Raw genomic sequence first — 11,641 nt, forward strand, 5'->3', positions numbered from 1 at the left:
AACTAATTTTACCGCTCCAGCACTTCTGTCATAGTTCATCAATGTTATAAATAATTGCCAGATGCTGATGGTTAATTAGAAGGCAAAGGGTTGTTTTAAAATTAGGAATCTCTTGGATGCAATTGACTACACTTCAGTAAAACACCAATGCCAATCCAGCTCAACTGATATAATTTTGCATATAAATTTTATCATCTCTTGATTATGAACCTGAAAAGTTAAGATCAGTTAAAAAAAATCTAAAACCAGCTTAGCCTAAAGAAGCATTTTGATTGCCTAATTTAACTTTGTAAAGAACGTAGTAAAGCTTATAGCCGGTCTCGGTAAACCTCACAGCTGGAACATTCTAACACTACCATGTAGCTTCCATTGATCAAAGTAAGTTACTTTATATGTCAAACTAAGATTTCATAATGGAAATAAATGCAACACCAGGGGGGGTGCAGTTGTCATGAAATAATTACACTCCTGGGAGATTACTGACAAGGCTGTACCCCAGGGGTGTGATTATCCCATGATAACCACATCCAGTGAAATTGCCTTATTGCAAAAATAATCTCCATTCACCAGTGAGATATATTATTCAATAGGAGACTTTTGAAAGCAGAAAGATTATATATTTTTTAAAGTTTGAATCACCAACTGGATTAGCACTGCAGTCTGTATACAAAGGGAAAAAATGAAACCCACCCAGACAGAGCATTTGTTCTTTCCTCTTTTTGCTACAGTACAGTCGTGCATTTTGCATTGTAAAAAAAAAAAGACAAAAAAGACAACCATTCTTAAATAATAAGGTACTCATTAGCAACAGACAGGTGCTTTAATCTATATGAGTACAATCAACCGGAAACTATTCCATTTGAAGTATCACCAGTGAGATCAACAGAAGGTTTGTAAATGGGGATACAAATGTCGTCTGTGATCCAGCAGCATTAATGTGCATATTGAGCTCCATGCAAGGAGTGAGCCCCTACTGTGAACAGTGAAATGTTCTGATACACTATGGTTGGGTAACTCCTTTGGAGACATGGCACATTTCCCTTCATAGAAGAGACTTGGAAGCCTCTATACAAGACTTTTGGCTGCAATCCTGCAATGGTTAAGTATATACATCTTGATGAAGTCAATGAGCATAGATACATTGTGTCTGAAGTTCTGCACCAAGTTACACATTGCTCTTGCATCTTCATTTGGTAGCAGGCATTCAACCAATGAGGCACTACTTGTCTGCTGTGCCCTCTGTTCTCTGGGTCAGGGTGATATTATTAGTGCTAAGGAGTACTGTTAAAACACTCTACATGCAAAGGATTTAAAAGCATGGCCTTCCAACACATCACCATGAAAGGCCCACCTGCTACTGGAGGAGAGCTACTGATGCAGTCTACATGCCAGGGCCCAGGGGGAAAGAAGCTGCTGGATCTGCATACAGAATGTGCAGGCATACTAGAAATAATGCTTGGATATATTGCAAAGTACTCAGGACAACTCAGCTGGCAGGAAAGGTCCATGCTTAATTCTACAATGACCATCAAAAGCAGAAAAAGGCATTGTCCAAAAGTATAGAACAGTAAAAACCCTTCTCTGAGAGCAGACTTTCAAGCCAGCTGAGCTTTCTGCAGGCAGACTGTGTATGTGTATAGGTTCTGTCACAGTGGAGTCCTAGATGATTTAACTCTTCTTTATTACATATTAAAACCCAGTAAAGAAATGATAAATTATAATAGTTCTTCCCAACAGAAGAGAACTATTAAGGTAGCATATGTGCTAGGGCAGGGGTGGGCAGAAAGTAGATCTCCAGATGTTTTGGACTTCAACTCCTAGCATTCCTGACCACTGGCCATAGTGGCAGGGGCTTCTGGGAGTTGATGTCCCAAACATCTAGAGATCTACCCTCTGTCCACCCCTGTGGAGGAAAAGGGGCCTCTAGAAATCCCAAATCTAAAACCCCAATATTTACACCAGAGTTTTAACGGAGGAGGTCCCAGAGACTGTCAATAATATGAAAGTAATCTGTCAATTATCAAGAATGGGCAGAAGACAGAGCAATGGCCCACTGGCCAATTTCTAGTGGATTACCTAGCAATCTTGAGATTCTTGCAAAAAATGCTGGATTAGATGGACTTTTGTCTAATCCAGCAAGGCACATCTTTTGTTTTTACGCAAGAGTTCATACGAATAAACATTTTATACAGAGTAGGTAGGCCTTTATTAGAAATTCTGAGTCTGCACTCTAGTTTGTAAATTTAAAAGCACATCAGTGGACCATAGAGTTTCTAGTAAAAAGACATTCTTCCCATACACACACGCACAGTCTGATAACATTTTATAAAATGTTTAGTTCAGGTTAGTGTCTGTTGGCTCTAATACATGAACACCAGGTATTTAAGAAGTTTGAAACTGTAAACCAGGAGAAACAAAGTTTCCATCCCTATCTAGGCAGGAAATCCACACTGCACTAGTATTTAATAGGTGACTGACAATACTAAAGAAGCACCAACATTATACTAAAGAAGCACCAACAGTAAGCATTTATACAATAGTTCAAAATACTCCAGTTGTAATGCATACTGAACTTAAGCATGGTGAGTATCTGAATTTAGCCAAACAACAACATATTCACCCTTCCAATAAACAACGTTCACACAGACAGAGCTCTAAAATGGCTGTGTCATTAATCCTCCAAAGGAATGGAGACAGCAGTTGGAAGAGTCAGGAACCTGGATGGGAAGCACTGTATCCCAATACATGTTGAACATGAATACAATTCATTTAGAGAGACCTGATACTTCAAAGAGCCAAGAAATTAGCTTTTCATCAGCATTTTATCCTATTGCTATTGCAATGCAATTTAAGTTATGGTTCATTTGATTTAGATCAATATTTCCTTAACTTTGAGATCTCAGGCTCCATATTTTTCTGTATTAAAACTGGAGATGCACTTCATTCTTAGGCTGCAGTCTTATGCACAGTTACATGGGAATAAGTCTCACTGAACTCACCTGGGCTTACTTTTGAGTAGACACATATAGGACTGTTAATTGTTTTTAAAGTATATTCTTAATTAGCTCTGACAGCAATGGGCAGGCATTCTCCTTCCAGCCACAAAACAGTCCAGTCAATACTGGTTCCCAGCATCCTGTCTTCCCCTTTGCCCAGTCAGTGTTTAGGGTGGCACTATACTTTTTGGTACGTCTGGGATTCCCCTGGACCTTGTAGCTGTAGCTTGGGTTGCGATAGGAAATTCAAGTGCATCCTCCCTCATGATGATGTCACTGCCCATCTATTGGCAGTGGAAGTGGGGCAAGGGGCAATGCTGCATAGGATCTCTTAAGAGCTATGAATACATCCAGCATATTGGTTTAATTTTCAAGCCACACCTCAGTCCCTCTTGCACAAACTAGAGAGCTCCAGCACACAGATTGGGAATCACCAGTACATCCATCGACAGACAAAACATTATTCCTTTCAGAGAAGAGGCTCCCAAATACTTATTCAAAACTACTCCCCATGCAAAAGCACCATTTTATCCAAAGCTGCACTGTCAAGTGATTTGATAAGCACAAGCTTAAAGTGACAAAATATAATGTACTGAAATGCAGAACCTTTGTTGTCTAACTAAAGGGTCCTCCAGATGTGTGGTCTCCAGTTTTTATCAGTCCTAGCCAGCATAGCAAATGGTGAGGAATCATGAGATTTGTGGGCCAAAACGTCTGGAGGGCCACAGGTTGACCACCCTGAACTAAACTATCACAATGAATCGTCCACCTAGGTTTCAGAAAAGATTTCAAAATATCATTTGACAATCTAATTAAAATACATTTTAAGTACCTACCTGAGCCATCATTGGAAACTGAGCTTGCATTGATTCCAGAAAGACCAAACAGAGGACATTCTCGGTCTGTGTTTACATGGCCCCACTTGTGACATTTAATACATCTCACATTCCGCACCTGAAAAATGACCAATATTGACATAATGTTACATTCAATATATTTCTATCCACTTCTGTCCAATGAGATGATTGCATATTAAAAGCCTAGTAAAATATTCTGTACATCACTGAATATTTGAAATTTACCTAAAACAGAAGTGGGGTGGGTAGAGAGAATACACAAAACTTGCCTGGATGCCAAATGGCTGATCTCTAATGTTCATGTCATCTTTAGCATATCTGTGAAATGCAAGAAAACAAGAAGATTTAAATTTATATTTGCATAACAATGTATTTGATAATAAGGAATGAAAGAGAGAACCTGTCTTGTCTGCTGCCAAGTTCCCCTCTGTGGTCTGATCGCACTTTCAGTCACGTTTGGAGCTTCTTCTTTTTTTTGCACCCTGACATTTGCGCAGAATGGGGCCAAAAAATTTTATGTATTTCTTTTTTTGGCCCTCAGAATGTATGCAATAATAATTTATGACTTTGTAATAAAAAAAAAAATTGGTCGTTTTTTGCAATTTGGGAAGTGCACAATTGTGGTTGTCAAACTATATATAGCCTTGCCTTGTCTATTGCCTTGTATGTTTCAGCTGCCAAAGGGAACAAAGTATACTAGGAAACATACATGGTAATTGACAAGATGGGGCTGCATGTATGCTAGTTTGACAGCTGACAGGTTCTGGGGAAAAGGGGACCAGACTGGGCCCTTGGCAAAGTTGATCTAGAGTCCATCCCATTTTCAGAGCTCCCATTTGCTAACCTCCTCCCCCTATCCCAAGAATAAAAACTACAAAGACATTTGCGCATATTCCTGGGGCCAATAAAATATAATAAAATTTTGTCCCCATTTTGTGCAAATGTCGGGGTGAAAAAAAAGAAGAAAAGTTTGCTAAACAAGTGACACCCTCCCCAAAGTGTGGCTTGGGCACTGGTGGACAGGCTGTCACTGCAGCACGGGCAAGAACACACAGCAAGTGAGGCAGGGGTTTGTGCTGCTCTTGCTGAGCAGCTCGCTCACCAATACTGGCAACCCAGAATGGGCTGGCAGTATTGGGTTCAGATGACACGCCAATCCTTCATGGGTACATCAACCCTAAAACAAGCAATGGGTTGTTAGGGTGGTTCGTTGCCCACGCACAAGCCAACCTGTGGGAATCGGTCCAGGTTCGCAAGACCAGACAACCCACTGTAGCTTGTCACCCACAATGGGTTGTCATGTCATGTGAACCCAGTCAGTGTTTGTTTTCTTGATCCCTGGGTTGTTTGTTCCCCTTGCCCATTCCCTCCCTGTATCCCAAATGCCTTTGCTATAGTACTGGCATATAGAGCACCTGGATTTTTCAGCTACTGTTCCTCGCTATCTCTGTAGCCTGGTGAAACAACCCATGAACAATCTACAGTTCTGGGTTCACAAGTAACTACAACCCATGGTTTAAACAACCCAGAGTTCACAACTCAACAACAAACCATGGGTTCTCTTTCTGGGCTGTCCATGGTTAACAAGCCATGGTTCGTAAGCACAGCTAGATTTGTACAAAAACCCAGAATTCAACAACCCACACTATGAGTTAGCTTTATGTGTGAACCAGGACAAAACCTGAAACTAAGAAAATCTTGTTGCTTAAAGGATCTGTATATGAACATAAACTCTGTAAATGACATTATACAAATAATAAAGGAATAATTCTTACTTCTCACGTGGAGCTACTTTCTGCCATTCAAATTTGTACTCAGTTTCTCCCTCTTGCTAAAAAACAAATATAAAAGCACCCTGTAAATACAAAATCTAGTTTGAAATGTATGCCTAATAAATATAAGTAAAAGATAAGAAATTAAATTTCAGAATTACCTCTCTGTTCTCTTGTTCGATTAACATCATAGAATGGCAGGGGAAAAAGATAAGACATTATAGATATCAGTATTTCATACAACACACAGATTATTTGATATACCATACATCCGTAAAAAAAATCTTATTTCACAGAGCTCTCATTAACTAAAATTGAGTAAGCTTTTTCCTTATTTAAAATACGTATTATTTGTAATCACATAAAACCTAATGTCTGATTTCTAGATTCAAAACTAATGCAGCAATCCTACATATATTTACTTGGGAGCAAGTCTCATTGAACTTAGGACTTACTTCCGAGTATACTTGCATAGGCTTGTGCTGTAAGAATCATTGCATAGTATTCGATCTTTGAATATAAAATGTAGGAGCAAGAATAATTATTCAGTAGCTCAATTCTATGAGCCACTGTGTAAAGGTCCCAGCTTGATCAGGAAGGGACATTTCTCTTCTTTGCCTTCATGCTGAGAACTGCCCTGAACACTTGTACCTTCTAGCTGTACTTGGCAAGAGCCATTATGCTGCTCTGGCAGGACAGCTGTTTCCTCCAGCTTCCTGCACCACATCCTATGGATCTTTTTACCATATATGAACCCGTGGAAGGTGGCCCAAATGCATCCTGTCCTAATGTAAGAGGCTAAAGCCTTTCCACACTTATAGTCCCTGCTGTATGATCCACTGGATAGGCTGCCCAATATTATGTTTTGACTTCTAGAAGTATTGTGTTTGCGTTCAATCCTAGAAGGACTAGAACAGCGTATGGTCCATAACATCTTAGTTAAGTTTATGAGAAATATATAAAATAGAATGTCAACAGAACAGCAGCAGCATTGTCATAAACTTGTATGTACATTTTCTGTCCTTACAGGAAATCTTCAAGGCTATTTTACAGCAATTTGTATGAAGAGCAATTTGATCCTGCTCCCACAAAAAGCAGCTGCAGCATCATGAAGCTCTCCTTTTATAAACAGGCTATAGTTATAACAGCTCACCCAAGAATCCCTTAGTGCAGAGGTGACGAACCTGGGTTAGCCTACAGCTCCCCTTGTCCCTGACCATTGGCCATGCTGGCTGAGGCTAACAGAAGTTGGCATTCAACAACATCCGGAGGGCCACATATTCTCCATCCCCGCCTTAGTGGTACGTATTATATAAGAAACACAAGAAGCTGCCCTGAGCCAGACCACTGGTCCATCTAGCTCTGTACTGTCTACACTGACTGGCAGTGGCTCTACAGGGTTTCAGGCAAGGGTCTTTCCTAACCTTACCTTGAAACACCAAGGATTGAATTTGGGACCTTCTGCATGCAAAGCATGTGGTCTACCACTGTAGGAGCTATGGGCTTTCTCCTAGCTATAAGTCTCTGGCATTTTACAAGTAGCTGTGATTCTTTGATCGCATTTAACAGGTAATAGTGACCAACGTTCTCACCTCAGTATGAATAGTGTGTGGACTGACAGGAATCTTTACCTGTTGCGGAGGTTTGTTGCAAATAAAACAAAATGGTTCCAGAGACTTTTACTAGTGTCATAGTCACAACACAAGTGTCAACAGTGCTGGCCCCATGTCTTGGAGGGCCAATGGGCAAGACACTCCCAATGGCCCTCAGTAAGTCTACCTTCTCACTGCTGTTGTCACCAGCTGCTCTTGTTCCTCATCCTCTTTCTCATCATTGCTACCATTTGCTTGCTTCCCAGGCAGAGAGCCAGTGAGGGAGTGGGCAGTGGTATCTCCTGCTCCTCCTCCTCCTCACCACCACTGTTTTCTGGGCCAAAATGAGAGGCAGAGTCCAATGGTGAAGAAGAGGAAAATGTCCAGGAGGGTCATCTTGCAGTGGGCCCCTGCTGGGATATGGGTCTTCGGCAGGTGACCAACCATACCTAGTTTTGACGCTGGCCTTGCATGTCAATAAAAATCACATGAGCTACTAAAGAATAAAAATTACCTTTCTTTGCTCCGGGTGGGGCCTCATACATAAAATTTAGACCATTCTTTACACGTTCATCACCCATAAGCAATCTATATGGGATATAGAACAATTCAGTGAGGATATATCACAAGAAATATAAGAAACATGTATTGGTACTAAAGGCAATTTTACATAAATATGACAAGAATAAACAAGACTTCAATTTTTAATACTAAAAGATAAGCTTTAGAAAGTATCCCAAGACTTGCCAGTTGCATTATAATATTTTAGAATGTGCTCAGCCTTACTGGTGCAATATTTTATGTTGCACCAGTAAGGCTGAGCACATTCTTCACACAAAAAATTAACTGCATAATCCCAATTGTATTATTTGGGTTTTGATAGAGTTTTGACAAAGTCTAAGAGCAGTACGTGCACTCTTATGCTAGAACTCTGGGAAGAGAGGCAAGCAGCTATTAAGAGACGAGCAGACCTGATCACGTAAAGCTCTGTCTATACCACTGTTATTTTCACACACTATGGTAGGTAGTGCCCTATTCACCTGCTTCATCAGGATTAGAATACATATTTTTAAGGAAAGCTTGAGATTCTCAAGAAGAGACCAATATTATCTGTTTACAAGATTTACATCCCACTCTTCCAATGTGAACACATTGCTCAGAGTAGCTTACAACAGTTAAAATATCACAATCACTTCATAAAACAATATAAAAAACAAAATCAATATGTATGACAAAGAAAGGTAACTAATGGAGAAGTCTGAAATTTAGATGCTTGTATCTTATCTTTTTAATTAAGAAAGGAAAATGTAAGATGAAATGCCACCTCTCACCTGTTATCATAACATTCCTGCTCTTTAAGGTATTGCTGCATTAACTCTTCTTGTTTCTTCTTGTCATAAGATATTTTTTGTTCGGCCATCCATACCTAGTTGGAACAAATGTCATTTCAGTAACATTTCTTACATAAATCCCTCCTATATCCACTTTATGGAATGCTACTGTACTGAAATTCTGTAACCCAACTAAATAATGAAAAACTGCCAACATATGCATAATCAGTTACATGGTTTGGGACAATATTTTGACACTGAATTCCATCACCAGCACACCAAATGCACAATTCCACTTTTTCTAGAAATAGCTTACTGCCACACTAACTTAGCAGTCCCATTTACTTCAGCAGGACTAATTTCCAAGTAAATATGTTTAAGGCTGGGGTGATAACCACACATTTAGCTTCCCCAACCCCCAACTGTATGTTGCATCGTTTTTTGGCGGTAGGACATCTAAGGATCTATGTCAAATAGAGATGACAAAAGATGAAGTTTTAAGACTAACAAACTAAAAAGGAAGTTCCTTCACTACTGCTGGAAAGTAATAATCAAACTTTTTGAAAGATTCAAAGATGAAACATTGATCTTTTAAATAAAACACTTCTTAACACTAAAGTCAGCCTTCTTACTAGTAGATTGGTAGGTAAGCAATTTAACACCATTTAAAAAAAAATGAAGGGGGAATTATGTAATTATAGACCTGTCAGTCTAATTTCCGCTCCAGGTAAATTAGTGGAAAGAATGATCCAGATTAAAATAGTTAAGGTTGCAATCCTATGCCCACTTCCTTGGAAGCCGGCCCCATTGAACTCAATGGGACTTACTTCTGAGTAGACTTCTACAGAATTGCACTGTAGACACAGAACCTGCCTTGATATTAGCATTGTTTGCACATAATAATGTTTTGTCTTACTAAATGTTCAGCATACTTAAAGAGTTTCAATAACTGTGTACAATTTGGGATTCTCAAAAGTCTTTTGAGAAAGTTCCTCACTTAGGCTCATAAGGCTTAACAACTGTGAGATAAAAGGATAGAGCTTCTTATGGTAATAAAAGAAATAGTTTTGACAATACAAGTAAGCAAACAATTAGAGTCTGCAAAGATGTATTTAAGACTGGTGCTATTTAATATTAATAAATAACCTTGAGTCAGGTTTAAGGAATGACAAAGCCAAGTCTGCTGGTAAAATCTTTTCAAGAAAGGCTTAGGACAGGGGTCCCCTCCAGGTGGGACTCCAACTCTGATCAGCCCCAGCCAGCATAGCCAGTGGTCAGGAATGGTGTGAATGATGGGAGTTATAGTCCAAAAACATCAGTACGACCACAGGATCTCCACCCCTGGGTCTTGGTGGAACAACTCAAGTGATTATGAAAATGGAACAAAGTGTAATAGATTCTTCTAAACAGTGTGTGTGTGAGAGAGAGACTGTATGTTTGTGTATATATCCCAAGGCTGTACTTGGGTTATATTTACCAGGCTGGCTCATGAAATGACAACGGGTGGCAGATGATCGATCAATCTTTACTTTGTTTAATGTGCTGTACATCACGGTCAGGTTCCAAACAGCTACCCTGAGCTCAAGGAAATGACCATAAACAGAGACTTCCATGCTATTCCAGAATCTGCTCTTGGAAGTAAAAAGTAACATATTACATGGTTGGTTGCTATTTAAGCAACACAAGCCAAAGCCCCCTTGAGCATGTACAACCAGTCATGCAGTCGTTTAGATCTTGGACCAGGACTTCACCCTTTCTCCACTAAGAGCCACACCATATTTAGCGGAATGGTGGATAACACACCTATGTCCTCAAACAGGTGCTATGTAGATTGGGGAAGGGCCTGAGACAATCACAGGGTCACCTATAAAAGATGTGGATATGTTGTCCACACTTACTTCATGTTTGCTGTGGCAAATAAATTCTTTGGACATCTGAGGTGTTGGATGTCTGGGACCACGCTCAACAAATAACTCTGTTTTATCCCTCTACCATTAATTGCTCCGTCCTGCTCCTCACTTGTTTATTTCTATCCTACCTTTGTAACAAGGTATACAAAACAGCATACAACGCAATTAGGGGTGCAATCCCATGCTTGCTGGGGAGTGCTGGGAGTTGCAGAACATTTTCTGCCTAAACATGCATAGGGTTGTGCCCTAAGGTTGCAATCCTAAACCCACTAAATTGGGAATAAGCACTATTTAATTCAATATGCTACTTCCCGAGCAATCTAAGAGCATGAATACATTTTTGAGTAGATGTGTATAAGAAACAACATAACACAAAGGCACAAAAGATAAAGTTTTAAAGAGCACAATCCTAAACACGTTTAGACAGAAAAAAAAACTCCTGCAATTCCCAGCATGCCCCAGCCAGCATGGCTAGCTGGAGGGACGCTGGGAGCTTTATGACTTTTTTTCTGGATTGCGCCTTAAACTATGAATCGTCAGAGTGGTTAAAAAATAGATCTCACCGCCTCACCTATCCCATGTACCGTTATGTTGGAAGGGATGGAGGATCAGTGATCACAAAACCAGTTCAGGGGAGGTTGGGGAAGAGGAGGGAATCACCCCACACGATAATTACCTTGGAGCAGCCCCCGCCCCCCGCGAACCTGGTGCCCCCCAGATGTGTTGCACTACAACCCCGATCATCCCCAGTCGGCGTGGCCAGTGCCCTACACATCTGGAGGGCGCCAGGTAGGGGGAGCCTTGGAGTTTAAGGGGGGCGGGCTTGGTAAGGTTCCCCCATTTTATTTCCCCCGACTACAGACGGGCCGCCTCTCGGTGGCGCGGGTGGGCAGAGAAAGAGAGACGGCGAAGCTGGTTTTCTGGCGTCGCCCTCCGGGGAAGGCGGCCGCGGCGGCAGCTCACCTTTTTGATATTGGATTTGGAGGCGGGGTGGAAGTCCTTCTTACACATGAAGTTGGCGAACGACTTCCCCATGACGGCGGCGGAGGCTGCGACGAGTGGGGGCACCTGACGGCGGGCGGCAGCCCCTCTCGCCCTCAGGAGCGCGGCGCCGCCTGCGACTGCCCCCGTTTACCCCGCCGGAGCCAAGCTCCTACTCTGCCCCCGGACTTCCGGGGCAGGC

The 11,641-nt window shown here is 41.1% G+C and overlaps 1 protein-coding gene across 3 annotated transcripts in view; it reads right to left on the minus strand.

The window, feature by feature from the left end:
- Positions 1–11,607, minus strand: part of CIRSR (corepressor of RBPJ and splicing regulator) — a 34,857-nt gene extending 23,250 nt beyond the window's left edge. Inside the window, exons 1-7 of one of the 3 annotated variants that reach the window (XM_084813381.1) lie at positions 11,422–11,607; positions 8,549–8,643; positions 7,732–7,805; positions 5,787–5,797; positions 5,629–5,684; positions 4,123–4,171; positions 3,833–3,950 (exon numbers count right to left, since the gene is read on the minus strand). In XM_084813381.1, the coding sequence (XP_084669507.1) occupies positions 3,833–3,950; positions 4,123–4,171; positions 5,629–5,684; positions 5,787–5,797; positions 7,732–7,805; positions 8,549–8,643; positions 11,422–11,493 (475 nt within the window). In that variant the 5' untranslated portion in view covers positions 11,494–11,607. Of the gene's footprint in view, positions 1–3,832; positions 3,951–4,122; positions 4,172–5,628; positions 5,685–5,786; positions 7,662–7,731; positions 7,806–8,548; positions 8,644–11,421 lie in introns of those variants that run through there. The other 2 variants (XM_084813377.1, XR_014784765.1) reach the window with 2 other exon arrangements.
- Between the last annotated feature and the right edge of the window lie 34 nt (positions 11,608–11,641).

The sequence above is a fragment of the Heloderma suspectum genome, chromosome 1, assembly GCF_057233095.1.
Source record: "Heloderma suspectum isolate Gila_16-S chromosome 1, 16-S_ref, whole genome shotgun sequence".
Taxonomy (NCBI): domain Eukaryota; kingdom Metazoa; phylum Chordata; class Lepidosauria; order Squamata; family Helodermatidae; genus Heloderma; species Heloderma suspectum.